Source organism: Empidonax traillii, unplaced genomic scaffold (assembly GCF_003031625.1).
Source record: "Empidonax traillii isolate 1590-97213 ecotype Southwest subspecies unplaced genomic scaffold, ASM303162v1 scaffold388:size1278207, whole genome shotgun sequence".
Classification (NCBI taxonomy): Eukaryota; Metazoa; Chordata; class Aves; order Passeriformes; family Tyrannidae; genus Empidonax; species Empidonax traillii.
In genome coordinates this window covers 983405-1009413 of record NW_020955581.1, presented here as the reverse complement: position 1 = coordinate 1009413, position 26009 = coordinate 983405, and the positions used below count along the sequence as shown (strand labels likewise).

General features: G+C 34.5%; 1 protein-coding gene across 32 annotated transcripts in view; it reads left to right on the top strand.

Moving 5' to 3' along the window:
* NRCAM (neuronal cell adhesion molecule) overlaps nucleotides 1-26009 on the top strand; it is a 151613-nt gene that overhangs the window by 113898 nt on the left and 11706 nt on the right. For 11 of the 32 annotated variants that reach the window (XM_027893417.1, XM_027893405.1, XM_027893403.1 and 8 more), the window contains 13 exons: nucleotides 1799-1996; nucleotides 2109-2179; nucleotides 3034-3259; nucleotides 3542-3657; nucleotides 6660-6864; nucleotides 7015-7137; nucleotides 8145-8330; nucleotides 9413-9448; nucleotides 16762-16827; nucleotides 17358-17483; nucleotides 18533-18685; nucleotides 22035-22166; nucleotides 25815-25893. In XM_027893417.1, the coding sequence (XP_027749218.1) occupies nucleotides 1799-1996; nucleotides 2109-2179; nucleotides 3034-3259; nucleotides 3542-3657; nucleotides 6660-6864; nucleotides 7015-7137; nucleotides 8145-8330; nucleotides 9413-9448; nucleotides 16762-16827; nucleotides 17358-17483; nucleotides 18533-18685; nucleotides 22035-22166; nucleotides 25815-25893 (1717 nt within the window). The remainder of the gene's footprint in view (nucleotides 1-1798; nucleotides 1997-2108; nucleotides 2180-3033; nucleotides 3260-3541; nucleotides 3658-6659; nucleotides 6865-7014; nucleotides 7138-8144; nucleotides 8331-9412; nucleotides 9449-16761; nucleotides 16828-17357; nucleotides 17484-18532; nucleotides 18686-22034; nucleotides 22167-25814; nucleotides 25894-26009) is intronic. The other 21 variants (XM_027893416.1, XM_027893415.1, XM_027893404.1 and 18 more) reach the window with 10 other exon arrangements.

Sequence of the window (26009 nt, the reverse complement as noted above, 5' to 3'; positions counted from 1 at the left end):
GCATGTCCATATAACAGAAAAATAAATATCTATAAATTTTTGAGACAGAAATTGATCTTAAATGCTGTCACTCTTCCCAGTAAAACATGATGAAAGACATTCTTGCTTATACTGAGCAGAAAGGATGGAAGGGGAATTTAGGAGGAAGGAACAAAGATAATACTGTTTGTTTTCCAAAAAATCATATGATCGGAAAGATTTGTTGGGGTAACTTTTCCCCTATGAGCAACTTAATGCAATTATTTAATTATTTGTGCAGTGTCTTTTTAGATAGTAATTGCTGCAAGTTATCAAGACCAGTGTACATGTTATGTTTGGTATGAGTTAGTTAGGCTGACTTACTGGGTGTTGCTCTCCAATGCCTCATGGTGGTCAGTATCAACACAGAACACAAACCATAAGGATCAGGTGTCTGTAAAGGAAGTTTTATAACAAACAGAATTTCACAAATTTCAGAACACATCAAAGATTTTGACTGCATTTTAATGAAACACCAAGTGATTTTTGCTGAAATTTTACACTCTCAGACTTCTCTAAAATATAACAACTGGTAATATACTTTAAAAAATATATAGAAGATTAATGTAAATAGTTGAATTTTATTTAAGTTATAGTTTACTCAAATGCTCTCTTATTAGTATTTTCATTTTATTTCCAGACCAGAAGACACAAGTCTTGTCTTTCTGTAGGAATGAGATCACAATGTATGAAAAAAGATAATACTTGGTGTTGTTGGCTTATGTAGGTCTTTCTAGAGTGAGATATTGCATGCACTCTGATATTGGAAACTGAGCTCCTCTGACTAAATAATGCTGGTTTTAATTATTATCCAATTTATATTGCTGCATGGTCCCCTTAGAGCCTGAAAAGTGAGGCATTTGATTCCTGAGTAAGCCTATTTTTCCTTCTGCTGCTATCACTTCAAAGTGCAGATCAGGACTCAAGGATAGCACTTCATTACCAGTGATCCCTTTACAGAAGTATTTTGATTGACATACTAGAATCTTTCTGAAAGCTCAGATGGATTTTTTTTCCCTTGAAGTTGCCCATAAATTGTTCTACTAGAGTTGCAGGCAGAATGCTAGTTACTAGGGAACCAAAAAGCAGTAATGAAAACTTTTTTAGTATGTAGTATTCTCACCTTTTCAGCAAAGCATTGGTCCAGAAGACCTCCCATCCCAAAACCTTTATCGCTGAGGACACACAACCAGCAGTAATTCAGACAGTAATCTGGAATCAGTTCTTTCTCTTTCTTACTACTTAGGCCAGAAGGAAATCTACTAGCCCTAAGTCCAGAAGGTTATGATTAGTACCATTTATGCATTTTACATATTGGCCCATCAAAATGTTGTGCTTTGTTTCTATATGGTGCTGTAAACATCCTTCTAAAAGAAATTTCTAGATGCCCCTCAGAATTTCTTAGTAGTGCAAACAGGATACATTCTGAACCATACTCTTGTCTTCTTGTCCCCAGCTATACATGAGATAGGGAAAAATTCTTGTTACACAGCATACAAATATTTCATGCTCATGTAAATTTAATATATTTAAACTTAAAGTTCCATGGAATGTACTCCAACTGTGCATTCTTGTCCCATTTATTTCCTACCTAAGCAGTACTACTGGTATCTACATTATAGATCTGTGTTATGGTTTATGTATTTATTTCAAGTTCCACAGTATTGAAAAGCATTGATTGGAGCCCTCCCTTCTGATTAGCTCATTCAGAAATGCCTACACTGGTCTAGGAACATGTTGCAAGTTTTGACATAAAGTTGGATTCAATTTCTTTTTGCAGACTTTATAATTGAATATGAAGATGGGCTGCATGAACCAGGAGTATGGCATTACCAGACGGAAGTTCCTGGAACTCAGACAACAGTACAGTTGAAATTGTCTCCATACGTCAACTACTCATTCCGTGTGATAGCTGTCAATAAGATTGGCAGAAGTCAGCCCAGTGAACCATCTGAGCAGTACCTGACAAAATCTGCAAGTAAATAAGAATTTCTTTTTATCAGTAATTGATTTCTACTATGAATAGCCTTGAATTTGCTTGGAATCAAATAGCAGTTATTCTACTTCACATGTAAATATTTTATTTTTAGGCCCTGATGAGAATCCTGCTAATGTGCAAGGCATAGGCTCAGAACCCGATAATCTGGTAATAACATGGGAGGTAAGTTGGATCTCTTTTTGAGGTTTCATTTGTTTTCACATCTGTGAATAGCATTTTTTGAGAAATAATGATGATAATACCCTATATGTTGCTTACTTAAAATATTCTTGAAAAAGAGTTAAATTCAGATATTTACCTGTCTTCTTTTCCAGGAAAAAGCCAAGTGCTTTTTGAGAAAAAGTAAATTAGTTAAGTGGCTGTATTTTCCTGAGTGATTTCTCAAGATAAGCCAATAATTAGGTAATACAGGATGCTTTGCTGCCAGATTAGGAAAACTTAAAGATGTAAATTGAGGTTTATCTCAAGTAGAGTCTTATTTTTAAAATAATTTTTAATATGAATCCTACTTGTACTGTCATCTTTTGTGATGAACTAATTCATTATGCACTTTCACGGTAAAAAAACTTCCATCAAAGCTTTCTCTATTGTACCTTTACCGTCATGACAGGAACTCAAGCAGAGCCATGTAAACCCAGTTTCCCATCCCAGGCAAGAAACATTGTCTAGGGAACACTTTTTATAGGGAGTCGGTGTAAGTCTGCTTTTTCCTCTTCCACTTCTTAAGAAATATTTGAAATCAAAATGTGTATGCAGAAATCACAGTGTCTTGTTGTGTGAGAATTAGCCACCATCACCATTCAGTGTGGTTTTTATTAAAGAGTGGAAAGCAACTGAACTGACCTCTGGTAAAAGCTAAGTTGCATAGCTTGGAAATTTCAGCAGTGCTTCTTTGTCACAGAACACAGCAGTAAATTTTCAGTGAAATTCTAAAGAAGAATCAGTATATTTCCTTTGTGACTTTGGATTTTTCAGATGCTTCAGAATATTTAAAAAAATATTTCTTTTCATTTCAGTCTTTAAAAGGTTTTCAGTCCAATGGACCAGGACTTCAGTACAAAGTCAGTTGGCGCCAGAAGGATGTTGATGATGAATGGACATCTGTTATAGTTGCAAATGTATCTAAATATATTGTGTCTGGTACACCAACTTTTGTTCCCTATGAAATAAAAGTACAAGCTTTAAATGACCTGGGATATGCACCAGAGCCATCAGAGGTGATTGGACATTCAGGGGAAGACTGTAAGTTTTGTAATTTACTCAGTTATGCTACTTTAAAGGAACTAAATGTGTGACCTAAATGGGTATTTAAAATACCAAAATAAGGGAATAGTAGTTATTGCTTTAATTAAAAGGAAGTAATTTGGAGATAATAAGCCTTCATAATACTCTGTATTATTAATCCTGAAAACACAGGAACATTTTAATCTACTCCTTGAGTACAATGCAAAGACTCAGTCTGAAAAAGTATGTTTGTGTGGTTTCTCATTCTAACTGGATCCTTGTTGCATCCTTTCCCCACAGTGCCAATGGTTGCTCCAGGTAATGTGCAGGTTCATGTTATTAACAGCACATTAGCAAAGGTGCATTGGGACCCAGTTCCACTGAAAAGTGTACGAGGACATCTCCAAGGGTACAAAGTAAGTACAGTCACAAGCATTCTCTTTTTTGTTTGTTAAAATAGATCACTCTTCCTATATGAGATTATATTCAGATTGAAGTACCTGATATATAAGAGGACTCTTCAGTGAGCTCCAAGTTTTGCTGATAATAGCAACAGCTTTGATACGATTCACATAGAGTTCAGCAATGTTCCAGCCTTGTAGCAGTAGCCACCTGTGATGTTGTCCTTGAAGGAAAATGGGATGCATTTGCAATCAAGTTTGCATACATTAAACGGATAAAAAACTAAAATTTCTGCAGATCTTATTCCAAAATAATATTTAGAGGATGTGAAAAAATAGTTCTTGTAGGAGTCTCTTCTAGGTCTAATGCTAAGGTTACTTGTCTTCTTCCACAATATGATTAATCACATCTTTAATTCTGAGTAACTGACCACTTCCTAATGTATGCTGGGTTCTGTGTCTTTTTGGAAGCCAGAAAAAGTTCAGTTTAAAAGCTTAATTTAAGGACATAAGAAATGGCAGAGGAGTTGAAGTGCCCATATAAGTGAAGGGAACTGGTATCCCTGGGGAATAAAGAAAATCTGACAGCAAAAGTTGCTTCAGAGATTGCACTAGACTTCCTTCAGAAGAAACTCAGGGGTGCAAACTGAAGAAGCAAGATAGAATGGTTGTGGAGGGAAGAGTGGAATGTGAGGATACTCCCTATGCAGCAATAGAATAAATTAAAAAATAATATACTTCTTTGGTCTTTGTTCCTTAGCAAGTATTCTGATAAGTATGTTCTAACAAAACAGATTTATTGACACAGCCTGAACTAGGTTACTTTGTAAGACAGACTAATTTGAACTACTTCTGTTTAAATGAAAGGAGGTAAAAGAAGTATTTGAAAAATTAAAAGAGTGAAGAGAATTTGGAAGAGAATAAACGTATATCATACTTATAAAATGGAGGACTAGCATTCAAAAGCACTGAAACTGAACTTCGGTGCTCTACAGCTGTTTACCGTATGAATGTGAGTTCCTGGTATGTGAATATCACTTCCCTGGCATAAAATACCACCCTCCAGAGAGACTTAAGCTGGTTCTGTATGAGCTGGCATAAGTGTTTGTAGTTAGTGGGGTGCTTTTCACACTAACTCACTAACTTAGCTAAGAAACAGGACTTTATTAAGCTCTTAAATGTTTATCTGTTAGATGACAGTTTCATATAAACCTGTTGTTTCACACACAAATGGGCCATCAAAAGAAAACGTTCATTATGTGAGGATTAATGAGTTAGAATTTAGTGAAATTAGTGCTTATTATTAATCCAGTAATCCAAATCACCAAATTTCTATTAAAGATTTATAGCATTACAGAAAAAAATCTATAGACACATGCATCTGCCCATGCATCAGGTGTTCTCACCCTTCAACAGTGCGGTTACGGTGAGTTGTCATCATCCAAAGTTTAGACGGAGATTTCTTATTCCACAGACTGGCAGTATCTGAGTGTTATCTTCTGTCCTGTCATTACTGATTGGTTACGCACTTTCCTTTCCAGTTGATCTAAGGGGTTAGTCATGATATGATTACTTCTCCTTAGTGTATTATATATATATATATATATATATACACACACATATATATACTCTATATAGAATATCATTTTTTTTTTGTGAGGAGGAGAACCACACAATTACACAAAGCTAAGCAAAACTGAAATTAAAATAAGTTACTTTATAATCATGAATAAAACAATCTCAGAACAGCAGGATTGACAACAGATCTGACCACTGAGTGGTTTTGCTATTCTGCCTAGGACAAATGTGACAATGGTATATCCTGGAATAAGTTGCAGATGCGGGAAGAGTTTCTTATGTAATTCTTGCAGATACAGATAAATCAAGCTAAAATAGCTTAAAAACTAGGCAAGGCATGAGAAGCCCTAAAACCTTATGGATATTATTGTTATAAAGCTTTCTCTGAATGCAAAATGAAAACTTTTCATGGATGCATAGTATGTTTTAAATGTCTCTTTTTATTTATGTAGCTTACAAAGCACATGATTAGCTCTTTTTAAACAAAGGAGCCAAATCCTTTTAGCATACTCAGGCTTTCCTAATTAATAAAATTATTTCAGTCAGTAGCCCAATATACAGTGTTTCATTAGAGACAGATTTGTTAATAAAGAGAGGAATACTTCTCTAAAGAGTCATGTGACGAAGACACATGAACAAAGCAGGAAGACAGCTAAATAAGCAGCAGTCTACAGCACATCGTTCCTATTTTTGATCTTGTATTATTCTAGCTGTTACTCAATGGTACTATAAAGCTTTTCAAACCTAAGAAGAAAATAATTATGTATTTGGAGGTGACAATCCCAGGAGTAACACAAGTCTTTGTAGGGGCAACTATTAATATCTTTTGAGCTATCATGGTAGAGAGACTGTGTAGTAAAGAGAGTGCAGTCAAAGTACCTCCGAGGTTCATCTGTAGTTTCTTAGAAACTCAATCAGCAAAATGGACATCATGATCAAAAAGTCGCATAAATGGAGGACTAGTTATCAGTCTTTGTGGGGAAATCATTCCAATACTGTAACCTCAGAGTCATTTCAGAATTTGTGTGTTTTTTCCAGCCAAATCTTTTGGTTTCTTTCCCATTTAATGACATGTACTTGTAGACATCTTACTGAAAGAATGGATGATATGGGTGACTTCTGCCTCTCAGATAGGCTTGCTAACAGGAGAATCGTCACATACCAGTGCAGTTGCAGACCAGAACTTGTGTCAGGCTGACTTTGAGCATTAGCAGAACTCGCAGGTGGTAGTCTTCACCCAGTTGTGTAGTTGTGTAGACTGTTTCTGGGCAAGGTCTGTTTCTGGAGCTAGAAAGCTCTATGCTGTCCCTCACCTGACCTTATTAAAACTGCTGTTATTCCTATCTATAATTCATGAACACTCATGGAAAAGCTTAGAGTTTGTAAAATCACAACACGTAAGCACTCACTGTAGATTTTTTTTTTTTTTTTGTCTTTAGGTTTACTACTGGAAAGTGCAGAGTCTATCCAGAAGGAGTAGGCGGCATGTAGAAAAAAAGATCTTGACTTTCAGAGGAAACAAGACTTTTGGAATGTTACCAGGGCTGGAGCCTTATAGTTCTTACAAGCTTAATGTTAGAGTTGTTAATGGAAAAGGAGAAGGACCAGCAAGCCCAGACAAAGTATTTAAAACCCCTGAAGGAGGTATGAAATGAGAAAGCTAGAGAATAAATGTAAACATAAACTTCAACATCATAAAATAATAATCTGTCTCAATACAGTAATATTATTAAGAATTAATTATTCATGACCTGTTTAATCTTCTTTGTATTTATTTTATGTTCTTCTTAAAAGTTCCTAGCTCACCCTCCTTTTTGAAGATTACTAACCCAACACTGGACTCTCTGACTCTGGAGTGGGGTTCACCTACCCATCCAAATGGTGTTTTGACATCATATATACTGAAGTTTCAGCCAAGTAAGTTAATTCTGAGTATATTCTGGGGATTGGACCTGGGTGATCTTTAAGGTCCTTTCCAATCCAAACCATTCTGTGATATAACTCTAACTTAGGCGATACATCTACCAAATAGTAATCCATTTATGAAGAAAAAAATATGTTAATATAATAAATTATGTTAATATATAGTGTGAAAAAGATATGATTGCGTTGTAGATGTCAAGTTTGAAAAAAAATTAATGTATTTTGATAATGTAGATATCAGTATTTGTAAAACTTTCCTTGCTCAAGTACAAGGTTAGCATTTTTCTTTTATTTCTTCAAACCATACTTCACAGAAAAATGGAGGTAAAGCGCTACATACAAATGGCATCCAAGTTAGACACAAGATACTACTACTTACAAATTCTATGTTCTAACTGCAGAGACATTATCATCAGAAACAGATCAAAAGACGTCTAAATACATTGTCTTCTGTTTTTTCAATTTTCATGGTATTGTAATTTTAAAATGAAAAACTAATAAATGTGCCATTTGCTCATAGCAGAGTATTAAATCACTTCTCTAGGATCCCAACTGTTTACTTAGGCCAGAAATTTATCAGCAGTGACACTGGAAATTTAAGAGATTGGTGTTCATGGAACAGGTTAAGGAAGTTTACTTTCTTCCATTTACCAAATTCCACTATTTGGTGTTTGACACAAGTCACATCAGTACTTTCTTATCCTAAGGATACTGAATTTTGAGTTTCAGAATTCTTTAATGATCAATGTTTCAACTTTGTGTAAGTTCAGATGATCTGATATGAACTCAGTTGCCTTGGATTTAGATATGTATGAGAATGGAACTTGAACTTAAAAGATTGGCAAGTGTTTCCTATCTCCCTTGTAATACTGGTCCCTCGAACAGATCCTTTTTACACAAAGGAGACTGTTTACATATGCAAACCAAAAAAAGCCTTTTTTAACACAATGACAATTTACACAACTTTCCTAACTTTTTTTTTCTTTTTCTTGTAACAACAGTCAACAACACACATGAATTGGGTCCCTTGGTAGAGATAAGAATTCCTGCCAACGAGAGCAGCTTGATATTAAAAAATTTAAATTACAGCACACGGTACAAGTTTTACTTTAACGCACAAACTTCAGTTGGATCAGGAAGTCAGATAACTGAGGAAGCAGTAACAATTATGGATGAAGGTAAGATGGGTATGTATAAGGAAAATCCACTGAGTTTAAAAAAAACATTACAGGTTGTATTAAAAATACTGCTATTACTTCATTCCACTAAGGAAATAGGCCTTAGTGATTTTTTTTTTCCTTTCTTAACTGTATTATGCACTAATAAAATACTTTAAATGGTTTTTAAGAAAATACATGCAAAGGCTTTGTACTAAAGTGAAAGCCCCAAAAGAGGTGTAAAGCCCCTCCTTTTGATAAAAGCTCACAAGCTCTAAGACATTTACTTTTCTGGGCTTCAACTTTCATATAACTTTACATTTTTTGTGGTCTTTGTCTATTCACATACTCTGCTTCACTGACCATCTTTGGTCACAGATTAAAATACAGAAATGATCCAACTTTATGACTAGAGGAAGTTTTTTGGTTTTTGAGGTATGCAACAGCTTCTGTAGTGTCCAAATTTTTTTCACAGAGCTGACAAAGAACTGCAAAGCTGTTGCAATAAATTTGTCCTCTATGGCCCCAAGTAACTGGTGACATTGCATAGTATTTAAAAACTACCAAGTATATTGTTAAATCCTGTCACTCTTGATTTTTATATTTATAGTCATTCTAGACCTTTGATTTCGGCAGGTTTTTTTGTTGAAGTTGTTGAATTAAATATGAAAGCTTAACAAAATAAGAGTAATTTAAAACCATTGGGAAATTTGAGAGGAATTTTTTCATTATTTTGCTAATCTTAATATTAAAAGTCTATTTCAGTAGCATCTTTTTACATACTTTTATGCTTACTAAAGGTACAGTTTGTTGTCATAGATGAGTTGATATGCAATGCAATTTCTCTGATACCATGTATTAAGGTTTCACATAAACTGCATTTATTTTAAATACGGAATCTTAACAAGCATGAGCAATAAAATTTTGTAAATGCATGCATTTTAATTTTTTTCATGTAGCAGTCTGTCAGTGTTCAGCTTCTAATTTGTTTAAATTAATACTTTTTATCTCGTCTGCATGCTTTTTATTATGAAGTTATATATGTATGTATGTTCCCTTTGGTGTTGTATCTAATTATATAGTGTTCCTATTCTTGTTTTCCTCCATTAAAGCTGGTATTCTCCATCCTGCTGTAGGTGCAGGCAAAGGTAAAATGAAACTGCATGATTTATTAATGTGTGGATTTTGCAGTGTTGCAAATGGGGAAATTGCAGTGGTAAGGACAGAAAATCTTGGACTACAGATCTTTATACAAAGTATAATTAGTGCTGGAAGAAAACAGTTGTGGGTTTTTTTTGTTTGGGTTTCTTGGGGTTTTTTAAGGAATACAGAATGCCTATAATACCTTTCATCTGTTTATTTTGCAACAGAGTTCCAGGGGAATTCATTAGCTTTGCTTCAGCAAAATCTAATTATTTCTGAACATTAAACAGATGTATGTCACTGTCATAAATATTCAGGATCCAGGTGCACTTGCACTGATTAGCTGGAGTAGAAAAAACAGCACTTTTGCAAAGGGGATTCTTTTGCTGCTTGTGCCACCTGCATTTTTTTGTTTTAAAAAGTAGGTGCATTCTTGTTGTCACTGCAGATTAATGCTATTATTTGATCACATTTATTTCATTTGCAACCCAATTCTGCATAAGAGACAGATGACTGACAATACTCTCTGTATACTTCTCAGTTTGAGTATCAGATTGAATATACAGACAAATGTCCTCCTGCTGTTTTAGGTTTATAGATCTTGTGAGTGAGTACTTGGAGGATATTTCAGTGAGTGGAACATATTATCATCCTTATTCCTGAATTCAGTAATATTTCGTTCTTTATTATGCAATTTTGCATGCAGTTTTTATGAATTTTGATATCTTTGCTGTCAGAAGCAAAGGTTGTCCTGAGGACTGTAAGGTAGCTCAAAGTCAGAAATGTGTCTCTATACATATGTCGTTTATTCACGGGTGTCATTAACACTAATGGACACTGTGCTTTAAAGCCTCAGACTATAAACATCCCAAATCAAAATCTGTAAATGAAATACACAACATTTTTTACAAACTTGGAAGAGACAGCATAAATTGTTTTACATATAGTTTCTTTTTGCTTGATTATCAGGTGTTGTGAATAATAAATAATAACAGCCATAAGAAAGAAATTCCTTCTCTCAGTCTGGTATAAATCAGACTATATATATATATATATATATATATATGCCAGGATTTGTGCATATATAATTAATATATGTTTTAATATGTATAAATAAGTGTATTCTAATATCAGCTGTGATTCTGGTAAGTGTGTAGAGTTGTGGAATTATTTTAATGACATGTCCTCTAGCTATTTCTGTCTAGTTGTAGATGAGAAGTCAGCTTAGATTGGAACAATCAAACTGTCTTTACTTGTGTACATTCACAGCAGAAATGTAAATTAAGTTCTCATTACTTATAGCTGCCTCTAAAAAATCATGCAAGGAAAAATGGATTCTCTGTGTGAAACAGGTCTAATTATAGCTGTATCACAGTCTGTGGCTAACAGAAAGCATCTTACTTGTAAGATAAGCTGGAGCAGCTCACATTTCGGAGCTGTCATCTCAGATCCTCTGAAAACTAAGCAGATGTCTTTGTTTGGTTCCATGTTGTTTATGGTTTCAAAGTTCTCCCATATTCCTGTAGCATCTAGCTCTAACAATTACAAAGAGAACTTTGGAACTGCAAACAGGACAGAACTAAAGCCATGACATCTGTTAGGACATCTGAGTTTCTGCAGGTCTGAGATTAATGTTCTCAGTGGTTACTTACATTAACATGTTAACTGTTTTGCTACTGATCAGGGGCCACGAGTAAGAAAAAGGCAGATCATATTATCAAGATCAAGTGTCAAATTATTTGGTCTCATGAGTGGGTGGATTTGGAAGATAGAAATGCTCAGCCCACTCAAGAAGAAGCTGTACCCAGCAGTGAACTTTTCTTCCTCTGTTAAGTGCAGGAGGGCCTATACATCTATACAATTTTTACTAATTTGGACCCAAAGCCAAAGCAAGGAGAAGGTGAAATTTAGATATTCTGAATCTTTTCATGATCTATCAAAAATATCTCAAGCTTTTGATTTTTTACTAGGAAAATTTAAGTATGCTTTTTATTTCAATTTGAGCATACTTATCTTGGAAGTTAACAAAACAGTAGGTCCCAGCTTCAGCCAGACTAAATTGCACTGAAATTTCTGCACTTGATGTTTTCTACTGGGTAGCTGCCCCTGAAGACGTGCAACTTGGGCAGTCACAAACATTAGGCACAAGGTCCTGGAGGAATTCAAATCATTTATACCTGAGTGAGCTGTGCTACTTGGGACATGTTTCACTTCTCAGAGTAAAACTATATTAAAGTGCAGAGGGAAATATTGCTATGGTAAATCTAAGAATCTTAATAGTCTCACTACTTTTATTGTCACAAGTGCACATGAGTAAATTATGAGACATATTATTTAACTAGATGGAAAGCTATCCTGTTTGACTTGCACTTTTGTTTTTCCTTTCTGATACTGTAATTTTATTAATAACTAAAATTTGATCAAATTATGGTACTCCAAAGAAAAAATAATTGTTTTTTTTTCTTAATAATCTGTATTCTAAACATATGTGACACTTTGCATGTAAAACATAATATATTATACTTAGTACTAGATATTCAGTACACATTGGTATTGCCATTTATGTATTGGCAACTAAGCACAGGCATGAGGTAACAGAGGTATGAGAAAAATTGGAGAATAACCCAATTACATATAAAATAAGTATTGTAGCAGCTGGAAAGTGACTCAGATGATCACTGGAGTCAAGTCTTTTCTGCCTCTTTTTATTAGAAGTTTTGGTCTGTAGAGGAAGGAAGGGAATACCAGTCTGACCAGTGAGAGAAATGAAAGTTGCAGGTTAAAATAGTCACAGGGGTGCTTGTTTGTTGTAAGCTGAAGTGTAGGAGTAATGGCATGGCATGTCAGCTTCATTTCACAAGCCTTCTCATTTCACTTATTAGTTTCCTTTTGATTTAGTCAACATTTTTATTTGAAAGCAAGGTCTTGTAGTCTGCATGCACGCAGGCACTCTTAACTGGTAGTCTTGAACTGCAATTACAATAAGTTTGTGAGATCACAGTTACCTTTAATTGTAGCAAGTGCTTTCTGTCACTGTGGAACTCAGTCTAGTCTGCCTTCTGCATGTGAACTTCACACCTTAAGTATTATCGACAAGGAGTACTCCCTTTTGCTGCAAGGGAGAAAACCAGGTAGTCTATACTCTGGGTTTGAAACCATTCTTTTGGATTTTTGGCTGAATCACCAATATGTAACTCTTCACTAGAGTCTCAACTGAGTTTATATCTCTGATCTCTTTGTAGAAGGCAGGATCATCTCAATTTTCTTTGTTCTGTACAAAATGCTACTCTTTAAATCATTTTCTCTGCCCACCATCTGCTTTCCCTCCCTCTTTGAATCATTTCACATCATGTCTTCATATTTTTTTTCTAACAATTTCAAGCTGCTTTTTCAGTCAAGTCAAGTGCAGTATTTTTGTGCTGCTCTTCAGCCACTCTTCCTCTGTGGACTTGTCTATGATGTGTCTATGTGATTTCAGTACAGCTTGCTATGCAGAACCACTGTTATGTCTTCTTTTAAGTTTACTAGGAACAATGCTCATGCTTCGCATGCTAGACTAGAGAAAATTATTATTATCACAGTGCAAAAATTACGCAAGTACCTTTTGCTTTGTAGATGTCATGCAAAATCCATACCATGCTAAATGCTTATCAGTGAAATGATTTCTAGTGTTTTTTCTTTGGCTTCTGTATTTCTTTTACCATGGGAATGCTCTTGCAGTTGGCCTAAATAATCTCAGAAGTGACCAATGCCTATCTCTCCCTACCAGAAATGAAATTCACTCCTACCATTATTATAAGGCTTGAATGTTACATGTTAAAATAGCAAACAATACACAAACCCCTTTCTGTGTCTGACAGGCTCTGACAGAATCTATTACATTTTTTCTTCATCGTTTCTTATGTGTGGGTGTGGTTTTTTTCCCTTTAAATTTATTTTTCACTATATATATGCATTTTAACTAATTGTCTATGTTATAGCGATCGGTGGTTTTTTTCCCATTTGACACCAGTCTTCAAATTCGTGCTTGTCACTTACCTAAATTTTTTCCTGGATATCAGGTGAATTCCATAAAAGTTGCTAAAGTTAGTCACCTTGGAGATTATTTGATTTGTTATTCTTCTGGACTAAGTCTTGAGAAAGAGTACCTATTCCATTGTTAAAGTACCTTCAGATCTCATGTCCTGTTTTATTAAATTCTGTTGATTCTGCAGCCCTGGTCTAACTGTTATTTTAGGAGCTGTGTTGCTGAAAGGCTGAAAAATTACACAAAACTCTGCATAAAAAACTCCAATAAAAAAGCACTGGAATTAATTTGAAAAGAAAGGGAAATTTTAGTTGGAGCTTAGGTCTCTTTCTCAACAATTGGCAAATGCTTCTATACTGTATCTCACTACAGAAATGAAACCATACTCAGCAGCGCTGGCTAAATTTTGCAGTGTATTGAGGTGGGAATAAAAATAGCTTAATTTGCTGGAGGTAGCCAAATAAGAGTCATTCTGTATAAAAACTGTAACTTACTGGCAGCCCATTCCCATAGCTTTTGCCAGCACTGCTGCACAGTGTTGTACATGGTGCATGGTACATATGGGAGAGCACAGTGCTCTGCATTTGAGAGCCGCTCCCCGAAACAAAGCTTCCTCCCCTCCTCCCCTTGTCACCAACTGGCACTCACACACGCTGAGTTTCTGCCAACTGACAATGACACATTTTGCATTTGTGAAAAGTGCTGGGAAACATATTGAAGAATGCAGAGGTTAATTATAATTAGAGGTGTGGTGATTGAAAATACAAGTCTGGGTGGATTAGAGACAAGCTTTAAATGCTGTAACCGCTTCAGCTCTAGGCTTTTATCACCTAACGATTCATCAGCCATCTTTTATCTTATTATGTATGTAGTCACGTAAAATGTTGAAGGCCTGGTGGAAAGCGAGATCAAGCAATAGTGCAAAAGAGGAGAATTACAAAAATAATAATTTTGAAGAGAAATTTGCTACCGAAAAAATTTCTTGGTGCACCGTATTCAAAGGGAAAAAACAACAGATTTTTAATCTGACCAAATACTGCATATGGATAAATCTATACAAACAGCTACGGGTAAAAATCTGACAAGAGTACATCTGATAAATGTAAGCGTAAGTCAGTCACTTTCAAGGATTTAGAAACTAAGACACCAAGGAAATTAGGGTAACTTTTAGTAGCAACTTGATTCTTACATGCAATATATGAACAGAAAGAATTTTACCGGATACTTTAACCTAGCAGGCAACTCTAGTCAGAGTAGAAACTGGAAATTGGACATGGAAAAAACCCCTATAAGATAAGACTGAGTGATTATTGAATTTCCTTAGTGTTACGGAAGCTCTCTGTCATCTGGAATCTTTCTCACATGATGAGACAGTTTCCTTCATCCCAAAGGTGCTCAGGCATGCGAAGGGGGAAGTTAGGGGTAATGTTGTGGCATCTGTGTGCAGGCATACAAAACAGATTATTGCTAACAGTTTTTTCTGTCTTCAGCATTGGTGAGAGGTATCAGTCATATAGTTAAGCTGCGAATTAGACATCTTCTGAGAAAACCAAAATCCAGGAAAATATGGCTTTGAGAAAATACAATTTAATGAAACAAAACAAAGTCATATTTAGAATACAAGCCAGTTGTTTTCTTGGCACAGTAAAAATGTTTAGATGCCAATTGTTACAAACACCTGTTCCTATGTGCAAATCAAGAAGGAAGTTTATATATCCTGTCTGCAATCTCAGACTCTGCACCCTCCTAAATTTAGAGATGGCTATTCTTTCCTCCTGCTCCCTTCAAGTGGCAAAGAGAAACAGAATCTAATCCCTTTGAGCAGTGTATATGGTTACAGGCTAGATTTCCTGTGGACAGCTCTGGCTTTGGTATTTCTTGGGGTTCATGTCTTAGTAACATAGATGGCTTTTTATCTTTTCAATCTAGTGCTTTCTATTTTATTTTGTTCAGCTGATTTTAGCCAAGAAATAAATATGTTCTTTATTATTTAAATAATATATTCCTTATTATTTTGGTTATGAAAGAAATGATATATAAGCACAACTTAGCTACAAAGACATCAGATGGAGGAGTAATTAACAACTGATTGAATTGTTGAATGAGTACTACTCGAATAGGGTTAAGAAGAAAAATTTGATGAAAATATGGGGATAAAGAATCTTATATTGTAAGAATTTGTAATAATCAGAATACATTCTTAAGAGAATGGACGGATTTACCTAATTTTTTTTTTTAAATACTCAAAAACTATAGTTTTCTAAACATGGCACTCATATTATTTAGTCTGTGCTAGGGGCCAAAGTAAGCCATTTTCTTTTTGAATATAACTTGAAACTTCTTCCAGTTGACCATATAGAGAAAGACATTCTGTTTGAAGGAGAAAATAATTTATAGATAAATTCTGTGCAGACGTCTTCTTGTGTAGATGAAACCATTGGAATTCTACCATTGATCTTTACTGAGACTAGGTTTTTACCTTTGATGTGTCATGGTCCTTTGGGAAGCATTTTTAATGTTTTTTCTAACAGAAAAGATATTTTTAGCAGCACAGAAAAGTCAGTGACAAACCAAGTGAGGCATTTTCATTTAAAACAAATTTCATGCCTTAGTGGAGCATCCTCTTTGTATCTGCACTATTACATCATTAGAACTATTAACATCTATTTTTTCATTGATATCAGGCAAGCAGAGATACTGAGATATATGTCAATTTGTAACAAGCATAAGTGGAGCTAAGGTGTGAGCAAAGAACTTAAGGTATGAGCAAAGAACTAAGATATGAGCAAAGAAGTGGCTAATTACAGAATGCTGGAGAAGCTCTTCTATTCACAGATGTGGGCATTATGCATATCTGTGAAAAGTGCTGTCGTCTAACCAGAATGTCAGCAGTAAGACACAGTACCTTACCATGAGCAGCTTCTTGCATTCCAGTGATTTGTGTCCTTCACAACGGAGTATTTTGATATTGGCTTTCCAATATCCGATCTCTAGTGTTCCAGTGTCTGAAGGTGCCATCGATCCATAATGTTAACAAAGCTGATTTTGGGAATGTCCTGTGAAAATAAAGCTGTCAGTACACGCATACTTCAGTTCGTTTTCAAATACATGTGTATCATTGAGCTGTTCCATATTTAACAAGCAAAACTAATTGAATCTTGCATGATCTTAGAGTGTGCATGCATTATTTATTTTACAGGTAAGGTTTTATGGTATTATTTAAATGTTACTTTTTGATGTAAAGTGTTTTTACTCTTTATTTTTTCTTTCCTACTATCTCTGATGGTGAAGGATATTCAGAAATCCTTTTTGCAACCTCCCCAGTCATGCACACTGTCCGTCCAACATTCTATAAGGGTATTGTCTTCCTTTTTTATCATTATCAATACAATAGAGCCAAAATCCTATAAAGGCTTGCAGTTGGGGCATTCACAGTCCATTCAGTGCCACATGCCATAAAGGGAGAAGTGTACCACTTTCATACCTCCCTCCTGTCCTACCATTTCCCATTACACTGACAATGTTCTCACTTTCCAGCTGTCTGCATTTTACTTCCAGATGAATATAAATAATGTTTTGCAGAATTTTGGCTGGGTTTTTTAAGTATTTAAGCTAGTATTTTTTAAGAATTTGGCAGTTTTAGTGGTACAAGGCATTCTTAGTAGAGTACATAGATTTTACTTTATAATTTCATAGTGTAGTAATTGCCTGGGATTCAGTTACAAAATACACTAATTCAATCACTGATTTGCAGTAATGGAAACAACAACAAATGTACTATACTTTCCCTGTATGTGGTCTAAATTAACATAGTAACTTCTTTGAATATTTTTTTAAATGTATGAAGTCACAATTGCATATTCTTTGTTTTTCTATTATGTATTCAGTTCAACCACTTTATCCAAGGATCAGAAATGTTACAACAGCTGCCGCTGAGACCTATGCCAATATCAGTTGGGAGTATGAGGGACCAGAACATGCGAACTTTTATGTTGAATATGGTGTAGCAGGCAGTAAGAAGTCATTTCATTAAATTTACTGAAGTGTTCAGATGTATTTTCGAAGATCTTTATAGTAAATGTGGTCTTAAATTGACCCAGTGTTGATGATAGCTCTTAAATGTCTAGAAAAATGATTTTTTTTAAATTTGATCGAGAAGATCAAATCATTTTAATTTTAATAAACATCAATGTGTAGCAGGTGTTTGATGCTTAGATAGAATATGAACCTTTGTTCCTTTGTATTATTTTATAAATTCTAAAAATGTGAACTTCTAAAAATGTAGTTTCCATTAGGTTGTTTATCATGCAGTGATTATATAAGTTAATCTATTACATTACGGGTACAGTAACGTACCCGCATTAAAATAGGACATAAAAATTTTCCTAAATTATGCCCAATTCAGGGAAAAAAAAATAAGATATTCTTTAAAATAAGATACCAACCAACTTATGTACTTTTTTTGGTATAAAACGAAGTTTATATCTTTGCTAATGCTGGTAATAATTAAAACACAGTTAGCTAATAAAAGCAAGATACTTCTTTTCAAATAACCTATCCTTGTAAAGTTATCACTAAAGGTGAATAATCTGAAAACTGGGATATAAATGCATTTTTCTGGATATCAGTCAGAGAAATAGATGAGACTGTACTAGAAAAAAGATATGAGAGAGATAGATTCAGATTATGAAATAGAATTTCTTGACCAAAATAAATATTGACTGAAACTGCAAAAGTGTTATTTAATTAGAGATTAAAATCTATTTAAATATATTTTATAATTACAAGTTCAATAAGCATTTAAAAATAAATTAACATAGTATTTCTTTAGTACAATGGAACAAATGTTTAAAATAGTTTCATAATTACTGTACAATGTCTTCTTCAATATATTGCATGCGATCTATTAGTCATAATTTTATTATTTTTTGAGAGAACAGTTTTTTTTCTCAGATTATCCATAGTTTAGTCAAGTAACTGTCAATAGTATTCTGTCTAGAAACTTTCAGTAATACAGAGAAAATTAAAATTCCAATATGTTGTTTTCCTAAAATTTTTGTAGGCAAAGAAGATTGGAAAAAGGAAATTGTAAATGGTTCTCGAAGCTTCTTTGTCTTAAAGGGTTTAACACCAGGAACAGCATATAAAGTCCGGGTTGGTGCTGAGGGCCTGTCTGGTTTTAGGAGTTCAGAGGATGTGTTTGAGACAGGTCCAGGTGAGGCACACCGTACCAATTCTGTATCATAGTCAGAATTGTGATAGACCAAGTGCTAAATGCTGAACTGCTTCTAGCTAAGAGATTTGTAGATGGCATCTTTGCATGTTCCTTTTATAGAGCAATGTTAAGTTATTTTATAAACTCCTAAATAATGCCAGATTATGAATGTGTCTATCCTTCCAATTCAATCTGCTTGAATGATGTTTATACTTAGGGGCAAGATATGCACTGCTCACAGTCCATCTGTGTGCTGTGCACTGGAGATGACCTATTTTTTGAATTTCCAATTAATATAATTAGATGAATGTATTTAAATAATGTCTCATATAATAGAGCTAAAATATTTGCATAATCAGAGCAGATTCATTTTGATGTCTCATGTGATCTACTTATATCAGTTTTAAGAGATTCCTACTTGTGTTTCTTTTCATGCCATTTACTGGTTTTATATAGATTTTGATTTACATCTATATCCTAGGAATCAGTAAGTCTGTTTAAGTTTCTTATGTACATATTGCAGTCCTATTTCTTCACAAGCAAATCAACAATGCTTGTCAATTTCACTCAGAGAAAGGGCTTAATTGGAAGTTTTTTCATGTTATTCTAAATGCCTTGTTGCCATCACAGCATGTTCTTGGTTCAGTTGTTGCTATTATTTGTGTCTTTGCTAGCCACTTCTGCTCATTCCAGATATTTAGGTCTCTGCATAGTTATATAGCAGTAGTCTCACAAACTCCAGAATGTTATAAAAAAGCAATTGAAATACGAAAATACGCTTGAACATTATGTAATGATTATCAGGCAAAAAAATAGATAATGGATGTGCCAGTTTGAAAGTGAGCACTTTCTAAAATCATCATTTTGTTGGTTTGTTTTGTTCCATTTCTGTTCACAGTTTATTGTGTTGTAGAAAAGCTTTGAAAACATGGTGCTGAATAACAGTGCCAAGCAAATATGTACAAGCTAAAAGCAGAGCCAGAAACAGCTAGTGGTACAAAAGCATATCTGTAAAATATTATTCAAATACACATCCAAAGCCTAAAGCAGCAGTAAACAAGGATCGAGACTATAATATAATTCCAGACAAGCTGAACGGAAACCTTTCAAAAGCATCTTTCTGCATAAAAAATACTGAGCTAGTAGACAAGGAACCCTGTACTTACCCAGTCATGTTGACTCATGCCCTTCAACAGTTAAGGAAAAAGTGAATTTAAGCAAACTCTCTTCTGTTTCTTCATAATGGAAAGTTTCAGTGTCCAGCATGAAATTATACACATAGTCTATTTCTTACAGAAAAATGTTGTGTCACAGTCTTCAGCCTAAGTCAAAGCTTTTAAACACTGCAAAAATGGAGTAGACAAAGAGGAAAGTACTGGAAAGCAGAATATGTTCTTAATTAGGAATGAAACTGCAACGTTTCAAATGTGAGGCTTTTGCCACATTTTTTTCTTTGACAAGCATTCCTATAGAGCATGTTCCCTGTATGCAGATTTATCTTTTTGGGCATTCCCAGTCTAGAGTACTGCATTGACTTCTGCATTAGTTGTTCACCAACAGTCAAAGTTTTCCTGCCTGAAGCAGATAATTTACTTAGAGTAAGCGGGAAATGTGCCATTTTAAAAGTTGCACAGAGATCTAGAAACCCTTTACTACTGGATATGCAGTAAGTTAATACAGAAATCTGCATAAGTAAGTTTTCATCTTCAGTCTTTCCCATCTATCTTGCATATTTTTATGCCTGAGTTGTTTTGCTTGATGCTATTTCTTACTACATTTGAATGTGAATTGTGCTTTTGCATTTGTTGCAGTGTGTATTATATAACCTTTAATGCTTTATAATGAATGCATATGTGCAAAACTCAATTTTAACACTAATGCGATAACAAAGTTTTATTTTGATTTATAGTTAAAAGGAAGATTGCCTTTGCGATTTTGTTTTCTAACATTGCCACATATGTTTTCTATATATTTATATGTGGCATAAAAAGTATAAATATATAGGTACATAAGGGATGTATTTATATAACCTCCAGAGATTTTTATGCAAAAATAGTTTAAATAATAGTGCATTTAAGAAAGAGTTTCTAGAATATTGGAAAACATATTCTTAAACAGGGGCTTAGAAGCTTCCTGATCGTATCTCCACAATTGGTCGTTTTTATGGAATGGATAGGAGATACTATATCCAGACATCAGAGATACTTTGAGTTTTCATAGAGTCCTTGGAAAACCTTCAGGAATGTGGGCCCACTGAAAGCTGCTTTTCCAAGCTAGCTGTCTCAGCTTCTATCTTAACTAGGAAATAGCATTGAGACATGGGCTTGAACTCTGTCTGTTGGTCAACTCCTCACAGAGTTTCATGCTTGGGTTTGGGGCAGGAGAACAAGGTGAAGAATGAACACAATAGGTTTGAATGAATGTCCATCTTCCTCCACTTCATATCTTCTTCTCTCTGTAGCATCCCAGACACCTCTCATCCTTCCCACTTAGTCTAGACAGCAAATCCTAAATCCAGTTGCCTGTGGCAGGTTTCCGAGCAGCAGAGTAGAAAATAAGCTTCAACAGAAAAATCCTCCTACAGTATTGGAGACCAGTAGGAGAGATCCAACCCCAAGACCACACAGATCTTATTAGTGACTGTAGTATTTCTTGTGCAGTTTGCTTATTATTTACATTATCTTCCAGCTAGACTCAGCATTTGGAGAGAACCAGTGCCAAGGAAAGGCTTCCCGATCGCACCACGTTGAGCCCTGACTAAGCCTAAATCATGGCAATCTTGATAAATTGTAGGAAGAGAGGTAGGATAAGGTTTGAGGAAAGGCAGAAAACATGATGTTTAATAAGGTTTTAAAGGATGCTTCATTGTTAATTTTTATTTGAAATTGAACATTAGGGCCTTGAATGACCCATCTGTTTCCCCATTTCACACTGATGGGAGTGCATTAGCTAATGAGTATTGGCTTTTTATTCATTTTGAGAATGCAATTGACATGTTTGTGTGAATTATAATTTGCTATTTCATTTCAGTAGTTTAATTAACGTAAAATGGCTCAGAATAGTTTTGAGGATTGTGAAAAAAGCAGTGTAGTGTGTGTGCAGATTTCAAAAAGCAGTTGCTAAGCTAAAGTGTTGGCAGAATTTTTATATACTCAAAAGTAAGTTCTGTGTACTTGGAAATATTTTGAATAATGAAAATACAAAATACTCCCTGACTTTCTTAATACTATTTTTTTTTCACAGTGAATGCTATTCCCTAATGAACAATATATACTGGCTTTTATTTATCTGAATTAGCATAGCATTTAAATGCAGCAAAACATCTAATTTTTCTTCTTTTATCCTCTAGCAATGGCGAGCCGGCAGGTAGACATCGCTACTCAAGGATGGTTCATTGGTCTTATGTGTGCTGTTGCTCTTCTGATCTTGATTTTACTGATTGTTTGCTTCATAAGGAGGAATAAGGGTGGCAAATATCCAGGTATGCTGTTTAACAGTAAGAGTAAAATTCATCTCTTGGTAACCCATTAAGACAGATCTCAGGTTTACTGAAAAATTATGTTTGCTGCGGGGCTACATTTACACTGTGTAAATGGCAAATCAGTCATCGTGTGGTGGGCTTGGCAAGGGCAATCTGCATAATGGTAGAAAACCTCAATCTATTTAAGCATAAGAGAAGTGCCTCCTTCATTCCTGGAGAGTCATATTACTGCATGACCTCTCTAGAGAGGTTTGAAATACCACCACTCCTGCATATTCCACTTTCAGAAGTATAGTGCAGAGGGGTTCAATCCACTAAAACAGACTGAGTTGCAGTCTATTTATTTGGTCAGAAAGTGTAGAAACATACACCTGATCTCAGCCACTGCGTTGCTTTAAAGTACGGGGAATGTATTTCATAGGACAAATCTCTTTATATGTTATTTTGTCTCAAATACAAAATACCTTCAATTCCTTCCCAGAATCTGTGTTGTCTTCAGCCTCTGCATTTTTGCAGCTAAGTCTAAAGTTACCATCCTTCAGTAAAGCTTTTTTTGTTCTATAATTTTTTTCTTTATAAAAAGGGGAGGTTTGTTTTTTTTTTTTTAGTATTACATCTATGAATGGCCAAGTATATTTTATAATTTTTAATTTAAAATTGGAAGCATACAATGTATGTCTCCTATCAAAATTCTCATTCCTCCTGGTGTACATATTATAGAAGGCATATAGGTGTATGTATGTATTTGTGCATATATGAATCATACATATCTTTCTCCAGTCTTAAATTTCTGTTTATGCAGTAGGTCCATAGACTAAGGCTCTCTTGAAAAGGATAGTGGGAACCAGTTTGCATAGTACTGTCAGAGAGGATCTCAGAGCAGCTGTTATGGGATGAGTGTCTATGAATGAACTTCAGGTGAGCACCTGTAGGGACAGAAAGTTAAACGTGGAAGATTTATTCAAGAAGGAAAAAGAGTTTTGCTCAAGGAGGTTTTCACTGCCGGGAAAACCAGGCCTAGGAAAAACCCAGTGTGGGAGAAAACTCTTTCCCATGAATAGTGCTACCTATTTTTCTGGCTGTCTGTTTTGAGAAGTTAACTCCCTGGTTGCAAGAAGAGGCAAAAGTTCTCATAGACATGCTTGAGGCCCTTGCTGGGAGAGAGGGAGATCATAAAGCACAGAGGAGAACACAGCCTTGAAGTTATGTGCATGCAAAAGCTGTTTATATAAAAGCACTGGAATGGATTTTCTGGGCTACTCTTTTGCCCATTGCTTGATTTAGCAGTGTATTTAGAGCGTCAGAATAAACTTTTTTATTTACAGCAGGCTTTACAGTGTCAGAATAAACTTTTCCTTAATGCCCTAGCTGTGATTTGGTCAACTAGGTTTACCTGTGTATCAATTCTTACAGTATCAAATGAGAATTTGATTTTTCATTTTCCTCTCCTAACTTCAGTAGAAAGTACAATTGTTAAGTTTCATGTAAAATCTTGACTTCCTGAAAAAATTCTGCTCTATATTACAGACTCCAAAGGTTTGGAAAATATATAAATATTCAGAATCTAGAATGCTTATCTGAAGTCACCTTAAACTTCTTGAAACTCATACTGTTAATTTGGGCATGAAAAAGATGGGTGCACTTACAAAAGAAAAAAAAAAAATTAAAAAATCCATACTTTGTTTTAATTTCTCGTACTTGTTTTGACCAGTACAGAATCTTTTATAGCTGAACATAGCATAGCAGATTATTTTTATAAGAAAATCACCTCATTAAATACAAGAATCCTACTCTGCCCAATCTAACTGTTAAATTGTTTTATAGAGAGAGCGAAGATTTGTAGTAACAGCAAGAAGTAAGCAAGAGAAACTTCTTTTCCAATTGCCTATGTCCATGAAGTAAAGACAGATGATTAAGGAACAGTGTTACATAAAGTTATGTGACAGGTTGAAGACATCATCTTAGGTTTTTTTCCTTATATTTGGATTATTTAAAAAGAAAATGAGATTATTGAGGATATAGGAAAAGTGACTCTCAGTGGAGAGAACTGAGAAAAGAAAAAAATTCAAAGAGTAAAACAAGCAAAGTGATGAAACTGAAAAGAGTAGGAAGGACTTGAAATGAGCAACCATCAAGAAGAGGGCGAAACAGAGATTTTGACTAAAAATGTAGAAGGCAGTTGGGTGCTAAGGCTGGCATTACTTTGTGAATCCCTGATATGCCATTCTTTTCTCAGCTTCTGCAGAATTATTAGTTGTAAGATATTAATTTTTTATACACAGCTACATATGCATTTACATGCGCATATATAAAGGTAGACCTTGAATGTTTATAAGATTTCCAGATTCATTATGTATTGGTGTTTATAGCAGTGACTTTATAGCTAATTGTATTTCTTGTCTCAATGCAAATGTACTGTTCCACAGGTAGTGACAAATGGGAAGCACAGTTATGAAAATCTATGAAGATCAAAGTTATGAACTCTTTTCCATCATAATTTTAGCATATGATCTTGACATTTCCTATGGTTTGTAGAAAGTAGTCAATTACTTCAGTATGAAATTACAGCAGCCAGATACACCCCCAGGCTTATGAGTTCCTGCAATTATATACTTAATTAATACTATCAGGAATGATTCATATCCTCTTTGGTAACATATAAATTAATGATGTAAAAATTAGTGTGGAAATTACCAGATTAAAAGATAATATATTGTATATTGGATTATATAACTGTGTCTGCTAAACAAGGGAAAGATTTGAGTAGTTGCCAGAAAAGCAGAAATGAAAAGGCAAAGGGAAGAACCATAAAGATAATGCTTCAAGTCAGTATAGTATTTTACTCTGTGACCAGTCGTTATTTAGATGAATATGTGTCATCTGTAAACATCTGACCCCTCAGGTGCTGGGGGGTTTCTGTGTCAAAGTTTCTGTGCTATGTGTATTTTTGTATAGGCACAAGTTATATGCCTGGATTTATTCTCAAGAGGGAACGATGACTAAACATAAAACAAGGATGTTCAAGAAATACAATAGTGTTAAATTTAGGTTCCAGCATAGGTGATTTTGCTTTGCTTTTGATCATGTTATAGAAAAGAAGAAATTAACAGACCATACCTGTTTTTTCCCAATATTAGTAACTCAAAATACTGTTTAAAATTCCCTGGAGTCTTATTGTGTGAAATGAAAGCAGAAAATGTACAAACTGACAGTGAACACAAGTGAATCTGATTCAGTTTTATCAATCAGTATGAGGAATATTAAGAGGAAACACATATCATAGTTAAGTAAAATTAAATTATTCAGGTATCAATAAACAATAGTTTTGATAATAATATAAGTAAATTATTTTAGTAGGATTTTAAACAAAACTTTAGTCCTAGAAATGAAAGGAAGAAAATGTTCTACTAATGACATACAAAATGTTCTACAAAATGACATACAGTATTTTGTACTTGAAAATAAAATTCTATAACTAATTAACAGATCTTTTTCTTCAAGAGAAAAAGTGTAACACCCCAAGGCCCTATTTAAAAAAAAATTATTCAAATCAAATTCCTGTCAAATGTGATCAGTTTGAGAAATTAAGGACTTAGGGTTTCTCATCTTGCAGTTCCATGATAAACATTACCATTTCAAATATTTTAGTGAAGGAAAAGGAGGATGCACATGCTGATCCAGAAATACAACCTATGAAAGAAGATGATGGAACATTTGGTGAATACAGGTAAGCAACTGATGCGATTTGTCATGTTCACTGTTATGTCACACATGTACTGTATATAGTATCACACTTATTAATTCAAAACTAACTTTTTTTCTATGTCAAAGATTCTGTATCCA